Below are 16,392 nucleotides of genomic sequence, written 5' to 3' on the forward strand. Positions count from 1 at the left end.
ATGATTATGATCAATGGAAATGTGAGAAGTCATGCAAATTTGACTTTTTTAAAAAAGAAATGGCACCTGTCACCTAAAGTCACTGCTGCTGGCATCTCTGCATTCTGCCTTCTAGACGGTTCCTGCTAGGGGTATGTTTCAGTGCTTTATTCCTTTTCACAGCTGAATAGTATTCCACTGTGTAGACAGACCACAGATAGATTACCTATTCATCAGCTGACGGGCATCTGGGCTGCCTCCTTTTTGGCTCTCGGGGACATGCGTGCGCATTGCTGTGTGGACCTGTTTTCATTTCTCTTTGGTGAATTGCCTCCGTTGTTTTCACCCACAGCCCGACTCCAGGGGGTCCCCTTGAGGCCTGTCCCCGCTGCCCCTGCTCTCCAGTCACCCAGGCACAGTGGGACTTAGCTGCAGACTCTGTGGGGTCTCTGCTCTCCCCGCCCACGTGGTCGGAGCCGAGCGCTGCAGGGCTCCGTCAGTGATGTCCTGGGAGATGCGTCTGTGTCCTCTCCACCCCCCTGACCCCCTCCCTGGCCTCATGCTCCCTGCGTGACATGGGCAGGTGGTCACTTCCCACCTGCAGGGCTGCCCTGGGGCCGTCAGTTGTCCACGGGGGACGAGGAAGCCCTGTCGCTCTTCCAGCCCCACCTCCTACCGGGCCCTTGGGAAACTGAGGCAGGCAGAGACAGGTCCCGCCCGGCAGATCTAATGATGAGGACACAGGGAGGAGACATGAAAGGAGAAATAGAGATGGGTGCACGTTCCAACCTCTCCTCACGAGAGGGAGTGGATCTGGGGCCTGACGTCGGCCAGAAGGTCAGAGAAAGCTTTCCAGAAGGAGGTGGTCAGGGCGGCACCGTGCAGGGCCCTGTGTGCGCGGTGCAGATGATTCTGGTCATCGCAGAGCCCGGGTTGGTGGTGGCAGGTGACAGCTGGTCATTGCACTGCAGAGCACAGAACCCACGAGTGCTGTCCAGGAGCGAGATGGAGAAGCCCTGGCGGCACCCACCCTCGTCCCCACAGGGTTTGGGGTGTGGGTGTCAGGTGCCGACAAGCAGAGGCCAGCCACAGTGAGCCGAGGCTGACCGCCACCCCTCCTCTCCATCGTCATTTGAAGCTGCCTCTCCCAAGAAGCCTTCCTGGAATGCCCAGCCCCAGGAGTGCCTCTCCTTTCCCCTCTGCCAGGGTTTCTGTCTCCTTGGCTTGTCCTGGGGAAGCTGAGTAACCAGGAGGCGCCCAGGCCGAGGGCTCAGGCTGGGGCAGGGACAGGGTGGGCAGGAGAACAGCTGGAGCCCGGGAGGGCAGGTGGGGCTCTGGACAGCTGGCCTTTGGCCCCAGGCACCCCGGCCAGGCTCCCGTCCCCCAGATGTGTGCCAAGTCCCTCTGTGGGGACTGTCAGCACAGATGGGGCTGACCCTGGGGTCCCGGGCTCCAGAGGGGAGGGAAGCACTCAGCATGGCCTCCCGTGTCTCCTGTGTCAGCTGATGTCACACTGACACTTTCTCACCAGGAAGCCCAGTGCCCTCGTGTGGGGTTTGCTCGGGCCGGGACGGTGTGCTAGAGGCCAGGCCCGTGGGCTGGGGGTCCAGTGACCCCAGGGAGTACCCAGGGCTCCCAGGCTGGGGGCCTGTGGGCTGGTCACCATGTCCTTGAGACATCAAGTCTCCTTCCTGGACTGTCCTCTCCATGGCAGGACATGGAGGGGGTGCTCACTCCGGTGCCAGCCTGGTCCCACCCGACTGGCAGGGCCACTTTCTCCACCAGACACTGACAGAACCAGTTTCCCCATAACCCTCCGGGGAGGGGCAGGGGGAGGCCGTGACTGTGGGCCACCCACAGCCTGACGTGGGTCACCGGGGCCGCTACAGCTAGTTGTCCCAGAAGGACCCGAGAGGCGGGGCTCCAGCTCGCGCCCAGCAGCTGCCCACCCAGCCGGTCAGCGGGTGAGTAAGGCATCATGCTGAAGGCTGAGGGGAGGGGGCCTGGAGCCATGCGAGACCCTGCTGGCCTCGGCCGGGATAAGTGCAGACAGCCCACCCCTGATGAATGGAAACCTGCAGGGCTGGGCTGACTGAGAACCAGCACACACCAGGTGCTCAGTGCACCAGGCTGCAGGCGTCAGCCACGGCTGACCCACTGTGTGCAGGACCTGGGATGGGGGTGAGAAGAGCCACCTGTCCACTCGGAGGGCTCCTCAGATGTGGCGACGCCGGTGGCCCAGCACTGCCTGCCTCGGGCGAGCTAGGGGTTGGGGGCCTCAGATGTGGCGACGCCGGTGGCCCAGCACTGCCTGCCTCGGGCGAGCTAGGGGTTGGGGGCCGCGCTAACCAGCCACGTGGCCCTGGGCGGGTCAGCTCGCTGGGGGCCTCAGTTACTGCATCTGTCAAATGGAGAGAAGGCAGGAAAACAGAGCAGTTGAACACTTGGGGGCTATTTTGCTTCCTAGACTTAGGGTCCTCCAGCCCCCGGACAGAGCGGGAGGCAGACGGGGGGACAGAGGGGCGTCGTGCCTGTCGCCCACCTGCGGACTCATTCAGCGTGCGGTGCCCGGGAGGCCGCAGTGCGGGGTGGTGCGTGCGCGCTGGTGCAGCGCTGTGCCGTGTGGGGACTGGGGTCCCTGGAGCAGGGCGAGTTTCCGGTTTATTCAAGGATTCATCTCTACCGTCAGTGACGCCAGGCACCCCGCCGCCCCCTCATGTGGCTCAAGTTGTGATGACACCCCCAAAACCCGTCTCCTGAAAGCCTTGGTGAGCCCTCCACCTCAGTGCTCAGAGCGAGCCCTTCTGGAAGCCCCACTCGGGGGGGCCGAGTCCAGCTGGGGGGCTGGACCGCGTGCTGGCGGGAGGGTGTCCGGGGCCCATGCCTCCCCCAGTGCAGGGCCGTTCCCAGTGAGCAGGGAGCAGGGGCTTTTCGCCCTCCTGCACGTGGGTCCAGAGACACGTCTGCCATCGCCAGGAGCAGTCAGGACTTGGCTGGAGCGAGGTGGACTCGGCCGGGCCTCAAGGGGCCAAGAGGCGCGTCTGTCCCAGCGGCTCCGTTTCCGTCCAGCGTCGAGGAGCAGAGCGGGCCTGGCGGCGGTCCAGGGCAGGGAGGTGCCCCGGCCTGATCTGGAGCCTTGTTCCCTGCAGGGGGGAGACGAGGTCGTCAGGAGAGGAGGCTTCACCCCAACCCGGAGTGGGGGTGGGGGCGGCGAGACCAGGGAGCGGTTTTCCAGGAATTGTATGCTAAATGGGGGCCCTTGGACACATCTTCTATATTATGTGTTATAAATTGTCGGTTCTTGGCATAAATTCAGTTATTTTGACCCAGACCTGCGATCCTGCTTCTCTCTATCTCAGCCCTCCCGGGGCCGGAGCCTTGATACCAAATAAAAGGCTCACCAGGAAGGGGGCGGCCGTGGGCTGGGCCGCATGTCGGAGAGGGGAGCAGAGACCCCATGCCCGGCCTCCCATGCCACAGAGGTAAATCCCACCAGGGCTGCGCCCCAGGCTGGATCTGGGACCCCGTGGAGGGGATTACCGCCCAGCAGCCACCGGCCCAGATCCTGCAGCTGAGGTGCCCGCCCAGGGCCCCACGTGCACATCTGACTGTTGTGATTCTCGTCCTGTGGCCTCTGTGGGGGGTGTTCGCAGTCACTGGGGTCTTTCCGGCTCCGCGGCCCCTCAGCGTCATTCCGCCAGAGGCCACTGTTTCCTGGGGGCAGCTCCCTGGGAAAGAGGAGTCCTTGGTTCCTCCTGGCCCCGGCACAAGCCTTCTGGGCCCCGAGGCACTGCCGCGCTCCCGACACAGCAGGCCTGTTTCTTCAGGGCTCAGTGCCACGATAGTAAGAGTTCACGCTGACTGGCGAGTGGCCACGGCTGCTGTTCTAAACCCTTTAGGAGCCTTATCTCACTCAGTCTTCACAGTAACCCTGCAAGTGGGAACTATCTCCAGCCTGTTACAGACAAGGAAGTCGAGGCACAGAGAAGTTGGGTGGCCAGTCTCCCCTGGAGCCTCCCTCCCGCAACATTTGTGCTCTCATCGCCGTCCCCTGTGCTGTTGTCAGTGACTGTAGCAACGGAGAGAACAGCACAATGCCCAGGTGTGTTGGTCTGGGTTCTCCCGTGTGTGTGTCTGTGTGTGTGCGTGCGTGTGTGCGTGTGTGTGTGTGTGTGGAGAGAGAGATGTATTATAAGAAAATGGCTCACACGGTTATGGAGGCTGAGAGGTCTGAAGATCTGAGGGTGAATCGGCAAGCTGGAGCCTGGATCGGGAGAGCTGACAGTGTAGTTCAAGTCCAAAAGCCAGCAGCCTTGAGACTCAGGAAGAGCAGAAGTTTCAGTCTGGCTCCAAAGGCAGGAAAAAAGCTGATGTCCCAGTTCAATGGCAGTCAGGCAGGAGGAGTGCCCTCTTACTTGGGGAAGGTCAGCCTTTTGTTCTATCCAGTTCCTCAACTGATTGGACGAGGCCCACCCACGCTGGGGAGGGCAATCTGCTTGACTCAGTCCACGATTCAGATGTTAATCTCGTCCAGAAACACCCTCGAAGACACGTCCAGAATCATGTTTGACAAATGTCACATCCCCCTGTGGCCCAGCGAAGTTGATACATAAAATTAACCATCATACCAGGTAAAGCCCACGGGCCCTGAAGCCGGCAGCCTGGGTGCGAGTCCCACACCCCCACTCTGCAGCTGTGTTACCTTGGGCAAGTTACTTACCCTCTCTGTGCCTCGGTGCCCTCCTCCGTCCCACGGGGATGATGACAGCACTTCCTGGGGAGGGAGTGAGGATTCAGAGTGGAAACGGAAGCAAAGCCCTTGAGACAAGGTGAGACGGAAGCACCGATGGTTGACTTTGCTGTTTCCATTGTTCGAGTGATTTAGTCCTTGTCTGCGGGACTCTCTGTACAGGCGTCAGACTGACCCTGCCCCCAGCGGCCCACGTGCTGGGCTCAGTGTCTTCTGCACTTTGTGGCCCCCAACCCTTGGTGGGTGGAGTTGGGGAAGGATTGGCGGCTCTGGGGTGTTTGTCTCTGGCAGCCACCTGTTCCCAGGCCCTCTGGCAGAGCCCGGGCTCCATGGCACTCACACTCTGTGGACCAGCCAGGCGTGGATGGGCAGGGGGGTGGGTTCGTCCCCTCATCTCGGCCCCTTGGTGCTGGGCCAATGTGGCCATGCTACGCCCTCAGCTCTGGCCATGAGGGGCTGCCCCAGGTGCCCCAGATCCCTGGGAGGGCCTGGGATGGGACATGTGGGTAGAAAGTGCCCTTCTTGTGACCTCCTTGGTCTCAGAAACAAGGACCCCTCAGCCAGTCATGTCTGGGCAGGTGCACGTTCAGGGGAGAAGGGAGCCAGGATGCCCCAGCCTGGCCCCCAGTCGCTGGCTCGATGCTGCAGCCGGGTGAGTGGGAGGACACTGCCCACCCTGGGGTCCAGGCTCCCCTGGGTCCTCGGTGCCCCTCTTTCTGTTTGGGGAGGGCCATGAGGCCTCACACGCCCAGGAGCACAGGACCAGGGCTGTTAAAAGGGGGTCCTGCAAGACCAGGGCCTCGTCTCCCCTGAGCGGGCCTGGGTGCCGCCCCACCCAGTGCCGAGCAGCCTGGGGCCAGACGGACTGGCATTTAAGATGACCCGTGACAGAGCCCGTGCAGGTGGCGCGTGAGTGAGGAGAGAGGGCTGGTCTGTCCTGGACGCAGAGCCGTCTCGGGTCAGCGGGGGCTGGGGAGGGAGGGAGGAGACCGAGGCCACGTCCCTCCCCATCGGGCCGAGCTCCCGGTTGTTCGTGGGGCCCTAAGCAGTTTAGTGGCCCTCCTGCCACGCCGTGCCTCAGTGTTCTCTGCCGGCAGGCGGGGCAGCATCCCCCTCCCTGCAGGGTCCACAGTGTGGCCCCCTGAGGTGTGGCCAGGCACCGGATCACCTGGCCCTGTGAGTGCCGCACCCCTTCCGGCTCAGCTGGGGCCTCGGCCAGGGACCCTGCAGGGCTGGGGGGTGCAGGGGCTGCAAAGAGGAAACAGAGGGAGCCCTTGCTCACCCACAGCTGTGGAGCCCACCACCGTGACCTCTGTGGGAGACCTAGGCTCTTTGGGGGGCCCAGGGGCATCCCCACCCGAGTGTGGGAGTGCCACGTCACTGAGTCTCCTTGGGAGCTTCTGGGTGCTTGAGGGCCCCTCCCGTGTCTGTGCTCTGCAACTTTAAGCAGACGGTCCTCAAAAAGCCTCTGAGGAGGGGAGGACTTGCTGCCTTTTCCAGGGCTGTGGGCACGCCTCCCCTTCCCCAGAGGGCGGCTGTCTCAGGCCTCCTGTGAGGCCCGCCTCGCCGTGAGCTCACACCATCAGTCACCGGAAGGACACGGGAGAGCTCAGCTGTGTGTGCCCCTCCTGGGTAGCACCACTCTCAAGTGGCACCATGCCCAGGTGGCACCACCCTGGCCCTTCACAGAGAGCATTCCTGTGGTTTGCCTCCTCCTGAGGCATGTGGAGAGGAACCCAGCAGTCTGACCAGGGAGGGCCCACTGGTCCCCTCCCTCCTTCTGAGGGCTCAACCTCGGTTAATACAGCCCAAGATGATGGCTGCTCTTAGGGAACCTGGGCTAGCTGCTTCTCTGCAGAGGGAAAGCCTTGGCAGAGATGCTGTGAGGTGGGTCCCTGCCTGTGCCCACTCCCTCACTGCACAGCTGAGGGCTGATGCCCCCCTCCCAAGGGCCCCAGCCCCTGGCTCCACCCGTCCAGTGGTGACCCTCCTGGTCTCGGTTCCTTCTGTTTGCTGGCCGACTGCTGTGTGCTCCTCTGGGGCTGGTGCTTCTCACCTGCCTGGTTTTCAGGCCCACTCAGTGCCAGCGTTGGGTCCACCGCCTGATGCCCACCCTGGGGTCACCTGAGTGGGAGCAGCGGCAGAAGGTCCCATGGGAGTGGTAGGGGCTGAGCAGTGGGAGAGACTGAGGCTGGAGGGGTCTACAGGACATCGGGCTTGCGTGAGCCTCCAGGCTCCCCCTCAGGGTCAGCGGTGTCCCGCCACCCCACCACCCCTCCTGCCTCCTGGAGCTGCGGGGTCCCAGCCCTGCCGGCAGGGAGCAAGGCGGACGTAAGTGGAGGCCACAGCCGCGCTGGCCCGCCGTCCCCTCTAGTTCCCTTGTTGGAGCCCCACCACGCTCAAGGCTGCAGGCCCTGTAATAGGGAGGGTGAGCAGCAGGGGCTCTGGACGGCGGTGCACCCAACTTCGGCCGATTCCCCCTTGCGGTGGCCGCCTGACTGCTTGTCCGTCAGTCTCACTTCCAGGCGGGCAGCCGCCTCTGGCACCGTCTCCCCGGGGTGACACACCAGGCCGGAGCCCCCGAGGGAGAGCCCGGCGAGGGGGTGGGCGGCGACGTCAGCACCCTGGGCGAGTCCCCGGGTGTGTCGAGGACTCCAGACAGAGGCCAGCCACGCAGCGTGGCTGGTGAGCGTCTCGTCCAGAAGGGGGCGTGAGGTCACTCTAGGGGCTCAGATGTGGACCCTGAGGCCCAGGGCTGGGCTGAGAGTGGGGCAGGTCCCCTGTCTCCTGCTGGGCCCTGGCACCCCCTCTCCCCGTCGCCCCCCACACTGATCGCTGCCTGGTCGCCCTCCCCCGACGGTGCCACCACCAGGCTGCAGTTTGCGTCGGAAAATCAGTCTCCTTTCATTTGGGATGGTGGGGGCAGGTTCTGGGTGGGACGTGGTGGGGTCAGGCCTGCAGCGGGGACCACATCCGACCGCCGACGTGGCTGGGCTTCCTAGAACCCCGGGGAGTGGGCTGCTGCAGAGGAAGTGGGCGGTGGGCGGGGCCCAGGCCGGCTGACCGTGGCACCGAGCATGCGGTTGGCCCGGTGTCCGTCAGGAGGCCAGTGGGCGGCTGCCAGGGGCCGGCCCTAACCAGCAGCCACATGACCGGGGAGCAGCTAGGTGTGGCCATCGCTGTCCCCTGAGCAGAGCGAGTCACTTCCTGCCTGTCTCCCCAGGGCTCAGCCCCACGGACTGTGGTCATGGTTGTGTCTGGGAAAAGTCTCTCTGGGAGGTCTGGCTCCCGCCCCCTCCCCCCGGGAGCCTGGCCCCCTGCCTTCCTTTCTGTCCCTGCCCTCAGCCATCTCCAAAGTACAGAGGGGACTTGGGGCTTGAAGCTGTGCCACCTGGAGGGGACCCAGGCATGGCTCGAGCCACGGGACCTCAGCTAGTCATTTCCTCTCTTGGGACCTTGATTTCCGCAACTTTAAAACGGGATGGTGAGATCTGCTCCCCTCACCTGTCCATGTCACAAGAATCACATCAGGTAGGACAAAACGTACAAAGGGCCTGGGGCACCTGCAGGGTCCATCAGCACAGCAGATGGACTGGAAAAGCCCCGGCTCCAAAGCCCTTCAGGGCCTGGACACCAGTCCAGACACGCCGGGGATGCTCCCACATGCCAAAATGCATGCCAGGAGCTCTGAACCTCGCACTGCCCAGTTTGAGCCCCAGGAGTTGGTCCAGCCTGAGGACAAAAGCCTGGCACGTTTCTGGACCCTCATGCTGGTGCCTGCTCTTGGGGAGGGCAGCTGTTGCTGGGCCAGGGCATGGGGTAGCTCATGAGGTCCGGGTGGTTTCCCCTCCACAGGATCCTCATGGTCACTGGCCTTGGGACCTTGGCAAGTATGTGGTGTTGACATGATGGCTGCTGTCCTTTAACTGATGACTGCTGTCCTTCCCTGGGACCTGCCAATCTCTCCTTCAGGTGTGCAGGTGGAGAGCCAAGCAACTGGGCTTATGTTGCTTCATCCCTCAGCTTATCTGATTTCGGAGTATTTTTTCCCCGAAGCCTTTTAGGATCTATTTGGTTCAAGCAGAAATATGAGTGCAGACAGGTTGTTGGTGATGGCCCGACAGCAAGTGCCTACTTCTCCTGCTCCCACCACTTAATAGAGAGCCCCTGGTGGCCTGAGCCACATCTCCCCTGCCCTGGCCCTCCTCCCCTCCAGCACAGCTGGGCTGGCCCTGTCGCATTGGACGCTGCTGAGAAAGCTGACCGGGCGCCTTGGGCACGGGGGTGGGCTCACACTGTGTTCGTTGTCTCCGCCTCCGCAGGTGCCTCCCCGGGCCTCTCTGAGCCTGGGACTTCGCCACCCCCGCTCAGAGCAAACCCCCATTTACAGATAGGGGCTCAGAGATGAACGTGGCTAGCTGAGGCCACACAGCAGTTAGAGGCAGGCTGGACACTTTCCCGGCTCTGCGTGGTCCCCAGACCCCTGCGGTCAGCATCGTCCCCTCCGCTTCCAGGCCTGCAACGGGATGTGACATGAGTCCGATTCTCTTGGATTCCTTCTCAGTCTCAGCCGTTCCCACCGGGAACTGAGGCTCCGTGGATTCTGGCCCCAGCTAACCAGGCCCGGAGTCCCGCCTGTGTGGCCCTGATAAGGCATCAATGACCTTTCTTTACAACGGGCCCATTGTTCTGGCCCAAAGGTGGGCGTCAGGGGGGTGGAGGGAAGGAGAGTGTTCAGAGGCAGACAAGTGCTCAGAAGGTGGCTTCAGTGGGAGAGGGAGGGCAGGGGTCTGGCTCCCGGGGGGGACGTCAGCAGTGGGATGGGCTCCGTGCCCACTCTCCAGGCCTTGCTGTTGGTGGTTGGCCTTGGCGAGGGATCAGAGAGCTCATCACCCATCAGGTGCCCAAACAAGTTGAACTCAGGGCTGTGGGACCTGCCTGCCCCCGCCTGCTCTGGGCCAGCACCGTGAGGGGAAGCGTGCCCCACCCGCTCCAACCTCCAGACCCACCCCAGCCAGGGTGGTGGCAGCAGCTGGACACACCTGGTGCTCCAGAGCAGGGGACCTTGGGGACTTGGTTCCCAGGGGCACACGCATCCCCTAGCACTGGGATTCCTGCTTGCTGGGTGAGCCCGCCGAGGGCTACAGCAGCAACCGTGGGGGCCGCTGTCCCCCAGCAGAGCCACCCTGCCTGACACAGAGACGGAAAAAAAAACCTTCCTGGGACTGCGGGAGCTGCCGAGCCTTCCAGGAACGGAAGCTGGTCATGCCTGAGACTCTGGCAAAGGAGGATCCTGGCCTGAGCCCTGCGGGCCAGTCTGGAAAATCCTGCCACGCCCTCCCAGGCCCAGGAGGCTGGCGTGGCCTCGGGTCCAAGGAGGGGGCCGCAGTGGTTGAGTTCTAGGCCTGCAAACCCCTTCCTCTGAGGCTCGGCCAGGGCTGGGCAGTGCCAGGCCTCATACCCATGGTGACCCCGCTCTGCCCCCTCCCAGACACTGCCCTTCTGCTTCCTGGCCTCCAGTATGAGCCCCCTTAGGGGGCCCCGGGGTCTCTGGGCTGGGGCCACACTCTTGCAGAAACAGCCGACCTTTTGGAGCAGCACCGCCCTAGGCCCCTGCACCGGCATGTCACGGTCCCCTCACGTGCAGGCGTATCCACACACGTGCTGTGCCGGGGACAGTCTCACCATGTGCGGGTGCCCTGGGGCTCCTTCCCCCAGGACCCGCAGCGTCCCCTCGGATGCTAGGACTTTGTGATAATGAGGGCCAGGGGAAGCCACGGCTGAACGTGGAAATGGCCTCGTTTATGGCGGCAGGAAAAGGATCTGGACAACTGTCGGCCAGCGGCCAGCTGTGCACAGAAGAACAGCCGGCCCAGTGACCGGGAGGGGAGCATTACTGGCAGGGGGCACGGGCCAGCCCCCTGGAGGTCAGGGAAGCCAGTGAGGGCGGGCACATGCCAGCCTTTGGTGGCTCAGGCGGGTGGACCCCAGGGCCCAAGGACCCTGGGGCTGGGCCCAGAGAGAGCGTACCCCAAGCCCTTGGGCGGCTGGAGCCCAGGCCTGGGGGGCTTCCCAGCAGGCCATGCGGGACAGAGCAGGGAGCGACCCACCGTGGGTGCCGTCCCAGGGTGCTGCTGGCTCAGCCGGGGAGTCCGTTGCGTCATCCCTCCGTTCTTTCACTCCCTCGTCTTCCCTCCCTCGTCCTCCCTCCCTCGGACCTCCCTCCCTTCCTCCCCTCGTGAATGGCCTTCCATGGGGGCTGCATCCCCAGGGCCGCGAGCTTCAGTGTTCTTGGGAGGAGGAGAGCAGTGGGCCGCGGGTGCTGTCAGCCCAGCAGCAGGTGGATGGTCCTCCCAGCTCGCAGCCTCCATGGGCCTGCAGACCCTTGGGGTGTGGATGCCCCTTGTCTCCTGCCAGCGCCTGGAGAGCAGGCCTCGTTCCTCGGCCGCACCGGGCACTCTAATCTTTACACCTGGCGTGGCGGGCAGCCCGGAGTGGGAACCTCACCAGGGCTACGGTGGAAACCGGCCCCAAAGCCGGCCTTGGCCGCCTCTCCGAGGATCCTCCCCTGACCTGCAGATGAGGAGGGTTGGAGCCCGGGGCGTTTGCCCTGCCGCCCTCAATCACCCAGGAGCTTCTGGGGGTACCCAGACTCGGGTCCCTGCTGCTGGCCTGGGAAGATGCAGTGAACGGGACAGACAGACACGTCCCCCTCCCCTGGAACTCGCATCCTGTGGAGGGAAGAGAGTTAAGAAAGGAGAAAGGAAGGCAGAAGAGACGGCTCCCAGAACCTCGAGTGTTACGTGGAGAATTCGCGTAGTGTAACACATGAGGAGTGGGACTCTCCAGGAAGCGACATTTCAGCTGAGCGCGGAATGCAAGATGTGGGCGAGGGCATTCCAGGGGGAGTTCCTGAGCAGAGGCCCCTGGCCGGAGTGGGCTCAGCATTTTCGAGAAACATAAGGGGCCAGTGTGGCTGGGCTGTGTGGGAGAGCCGGCAGGGAATGAGGTGGGAGGGTGGCGGGGCCGTGGACAAGGCCACTGACTGGACTGTGTTCTCAATGCAGTGAAGAGCCACCGGGGAGACGTGACCTGGATTTACCTTTGCAATAAACAAAACATTTCCGCTGCCTTTACCACAACCGAGATAACCCCCTGGCCCGCAGTAGGCAGCCAGAGACAGCAGCCGGGGGTGGGCACAGGGAAGACCAAGGGAGACGTGTCTTCAGAAGAGCTGTGGAGACCCTGAAGCCCTCCTGGATCAGAGGTGGCTTGCTGGGGCCCGTGCACTGGCCTGGGGTGTCAGGACGCAGAGCCGACAGTCACTGGCACACACCTATACGGCATTCAGATTGGTGGGTGTCTGTTCCATACCAGTAGTTCAGTCGTTTGACTGTCACCTCTGGTGTGTCTGATTGTTGGGCGAATAGGAAGGAAGGGGGGAAGGGAAGAAGGAAAACCAGGCTGCTCAGCTGACTGGCTAGAAAGATTCGTGGAGGAGGGGGGGGGGGGGGAAGGTTGAGAGGCTGAATGGATAGTTGGTGGATGGATGGATAGATAGGCAGATGGGTAGATGGGTGGATGGATAAGTGATTGGATGTTTGGATGGATGGATAGGAGGTTAGATGGATGGATAGGCAGGTGGGAAGATGGATGGGTGGGTGGGTGGGTGGGTGGATGGATGGATGGATGGATGGATGGGTAGACGAATGGATGGATAAATAGATGGGTGGATGGCTGGGATGTTGGGTGGATGGGTAGATAGGCTAGTGGAAAGATGGAAGGATAGGTGGATAGATGGCTAGATGGATGGATGGATGGATGGGAGGGAGAGAGGGAAGGAAGGAAGGGAGGGAGGGAAGAAAGGAGAGAGGATGGTGTAGGTGAGTGGTTGGTGGAGCTCATGCACTAATGAGTCCCACTGGTCCTTAGTGGTGCTGGGAGAAGGTGTGCAGTAGGCTCTGAGAAGAAAGGCAGCCAGTGATCTCCATGCCCTCCCCACCCTGCCCTGGGTGGAGCCAGGACAGATGGCCAGATGGGGGAGCTGAGACTGAGCTGTGAGCAAGAGCCCCTCTCCCCGCCCCAAGTCTGCAAGACTCAGCCCTTAAGAGAAATGAGGCTCCAGGTGATGGAGGTCGACCTTTGTCATCCTCCCTTATCACACTCCCTAGGGGCCCCCAGGGCAGGACCGAGTGTGACTCACCTTGGCTGCCAGCCTGGGTGCTCAGAACATCTCAGCTGAATGGCGAGTGAGCCAGGCCTCCTCTCACGTGCTGGCCTCCCGTCCTGAGACGCACCTGGGCTGGCAGCACGTGTCCACTGGGACTCTGATAAGCGGGGCTGGGCTGCCCAGATGCCGGCCCTCTCCCTCAGCAGCAGGTTTGCTGGAGGCCCAGCTGAGACGGGGAGAGGGCAGACTCGGAGCCAGGTTTTAGAGTCAGTCCAGCGTGGCTCAGGTGCGGCCTTGCCAGTTACTAGTGTGTGACCTTGGGCCAAAACCCCCAACCTCTCTGACATCAGTGTCCCCATCTCTAAAATGACAAAGGTAACAAGCTTAGCAGGTGACAAGAGAGTGATCAGGAAGGAGGGGCCAGAGGTGCCACCGGCCCACCTGCAGCCTGGGAGCCCCTCACTCTGACCCCTGGGCGGGGGGTGCAGAGGAGGCCCTGGGCCGCGCCGCACACTCCTGAAGCCCCGCTAGGTCCCGCTCGCCACCCTGTCACTGCAGGAAAGGCGCTGTGTGGCTGCGGGCCCGCCCAGGAAGGCCCAGGGCCAAGAGAGAAAGCGGGGCCTTTGTCCTGGGCTTGGCGGGCAGCCCTCAGCCCGCCCAGGGAGGCGGCAGGCAGCAGCCCGGGCCTGGAGGACGGGTTGATTAGTGCGCCTTTATGGAGTGCGTCCTCGGGGAGTGGACAGCGCGCAGGATCAGGAGTTGGAGTCCAGCTCTGCCAGTGCCTCCCGGCTGTGACCTCGGGGCAAGGCCTTCAGCTCTCGGAACCACGATCTTCTCGTCTATAATGTGGGCTGACAGCGGTGGGGGCGGTGCTGTCAACTGTCAACCGCTTGCCCCAGCCCTGCTCTGGGTAGGGCATGAGGGGGACAGGAGAGAGAGGGAAGCATCCCGGGAGGAGGCTCAGAGCTGCCCGTGAGCCGCGGACGAGGCCAGGCAGTGGCAGGGCCCGGGAGGGCGTGGCGGGCGGCGGGAGGACTGACTGTGGGGGCTCGCCAATGCCGCTCCTTCTGTGGGGCCCTGGGGGGCTGTCTCAGGCTGTGCTGGGAGGCAGGACGGAGGCTTACCCGGGAATGCGGTGTCTTGGGGGCATGTGAACTTGGGAGCACCTCGACTTCAGCACACCTGTGATTTCTCTCTGGGTTGAGGAAGGTGCTTTGGTGGAAATGACAGGAGCGTGGCGGGGGGGCTGAAGTAGGGGAAGACCAGACTGAAGGAATGTGGGAGGGGAGGGTCTCCTGGCATCCTTAGGCCGGAGGGGCAGGCCAGGTTCGGGGACGGCCCAGCACCACCACCTCCCTGCGCTCTGGGGCCACCTGTCTCGCCTGCCTGTGTCCCCTCTTCCTGAGCAGCTCTTGGCTGCCTCCCCTGTGGGCATCAGTGGCCATCTCCCCACCACGGAGCGCCATCACCTGGGAGGGAAAGCGTGGTGGCCTGGCATCACTCAGTGGCCCACCTCAGGGTCACTTGGCTGTGGCCAGGATCTTACAGAGCCAATTTAGCGCTGGGCTTGGCGGGCAGGGGTTCTCAGAGAAAGATGTCTCCACACCCGTGATGGGCCGCACTTTGGGGGGGCTGGGTGGGGCTGCTTCTGACAAGGGCTTTGTCACAGCCCACCCTCGATGCCGGCCCTGGAGAGCCTGAGCTTGGCTGGGCAGCCTTCCCCGGGCTGACCGCCCCTGCTGACCTGCAGGCCCCTCAGGCCCTCCTCGTCCATTTCTGAGACATCCCCTGAGCGGGGAGCTGAGCGTAAGAGGGGGTGGCCCCTGCCATTCACCCCTGACTTTCTGGAGTGTCTCTGGCCTCCTGGCCTTACCCCCGTGCATCCGGGGCCGCCCCCGGCCTCCAGTGAGGTGTGACCCCTGCTGTCCCCTCCTTCCTTCCAGAAGCCGCCCAGCGCTCAGGCCATGAAGGAGGAGGCCTTTCTCCGGCGCCGCTTCTCACTGTGCCCGCCTTCCTCCACCCCTCAGAAGGTCGACCCCCGAAGACTCACCCGCAACCTGCTGTTTGGCGGAGAGAATGAGCTCTACCCTCTCAGCCCAGGTCAGTGCTGGCTGCGGCACAGGCACAGGGCGGGGGCCGGGCGGCTGCTGGGGCCTGGGTCCTCCGTGGCTTTGCAGCCCGGCTGTGTGACCTCAGGCGGGTCGTTTGCCCTGTCTGTGCTGTCCCCATCAGTGAGGTCGATAGTCTTGCTCTGCTCACGGGCCCCTCAATGCTGGGTGCTGTGCGAGGTGAATGAACAGAGGGTTTGCAGACCCACCAGGAGGTCAAGCAGGGGCTCCCCAGCCCAGGCTCTGGGGGCAGCTCATCCGTCCTTGGAGAGGCGGTGTGGCGCAGTGGTCCCAAACACGGGCCCCGGGACAGGCAGCCTGAGTTCCAGCCCCAGCTCTCTCCTGGGCCAGCTGCAGGACCTCCCTGGGCCTCAGTTTGCTCATCTGTAAATTGGGGATAACATTGGTACTGCAACCAGCTACGGAGGATCCCTGGGCTCTGCGGGGAAGGATTCAGACCTGGCTGCTCTCATGCAGCTCGTGGGTAAAACGCTGAGCGCATAGACCCCTGCATCATCTGTACCTGCTGCTGCTTTCATGGCTCCAGGCCCACCCCCCCATCACCCACCTCTCCACGTCCCCACCAAGCCACATCTGAGCTGAGCTCTCTCTGCCGTGTCTGTGACTGCCATCCCGAGAGCCCAGCCCTTCCTTCCTGGTGCCCCTGCTGGGGTCGGGGGCAGCGTAGCCTCCCTCCCTCCTGTGCCCCGCCTGGCCTCCTCCGGTCTGCCCACCCTTCTCCCACCCCCTGCTTTGGGATTGAGAGACGAGTCCATTCCCTTCCAGGCCACAGCATCCGTCCTGTCCCTGGAGGAGACTGGGAGAGCATCAGGCTGATGTGCTGTCAGGACCAGAGGGGCTTCTGGGGACCGCCAAGCAGATGGGGAAACTGAGGCTGCACGGGGAGGGCCTTGTTGAAGACGCGTGGCAGGCGGGGGGGTGCAGGACGCCTGGGGAAATAAATCTGACATTCCTTCTCTGCTGCCACACCCTCGCGGAGCAGGGTGGGAGGGGAAGGATGGGTCCCATTTGGTGGTCAGTTTCCAAGGGATTTGGTCCCCAGAGCAGCTGGCCCGGGGAGTGCAGGCCCCGGGCGGGGTGAGGGCCTTTTCCAGGGAGCGCAGGAGGCGGCAGGTCCTGGGGGCAGAGGCAAGAAGGCAGCCATGGACAGGCTGCGAGGAGAGGAACCGGCACCTGGCCGCCAACGCCAGGGAGCCGGCACCCCGCTCCCTCGGGTGCTCTGAGGGCCCCCAGTCCTCCCAGCCCAGCAGGCAGCACCCATACTGGGAGACCGCCTTCTGACAGCTGCAGAACAAACCCCCCAAGACAGTTCCTTAATCAAAGGGCCCAGATGCAGGGCCCCACGGAAGTGGAGAAAGACCCTA

At 63.3% G+C, this 16,392-nt stretch overlaps 1 protein-coding gene across 4 annotated transcripts in view; it reads left to right on the top strand.

Annotated features, from left to right (window-relative positions):
• The window catches only part of OSBPL5 (oxysterol binding protein like 5), a 75,832-nt gene that overhangs the window by 23,806 nt on the left and 35,634 nt on the right, over positions 1-16,392 (top strand). For 3 of the 4 annotated variants that reach the window (XM_004441054.3, XM_087422456.1, XM_087422457.1), the window contains exon 2: positions 14,843-14,999. In XM_004441054.3, coding sequence (XP_004441111.2) covers positions 14,864-14,999 — 136 coding nt within the window. In that variant the 5' untranslated portion in view covers positions 14,843-14,863. Of the gene's footprint in view, positions 1-14,842; positions 15,000-16,392 lie in introns of those variants that run through there. The other variant, XM_087422458.1, reaches the window with a different exon arrangement.

This window comes from Ceratotherium simum, chromosome 34, assembly GCF_057802395.1.
Source record: "Ceratotherium simum simum isolate JZ-2026a chromosome 34, ASM5780239v1, whole genome shotgun sequence".
NCBI classification, from domain to species: domain Eukaryota; kingdom Metazoa; phylum Chordata; class Mammalia; order Perissodactyla; family Rhinocerotidae; genus Ceratotherium; species Ceratotherium simum.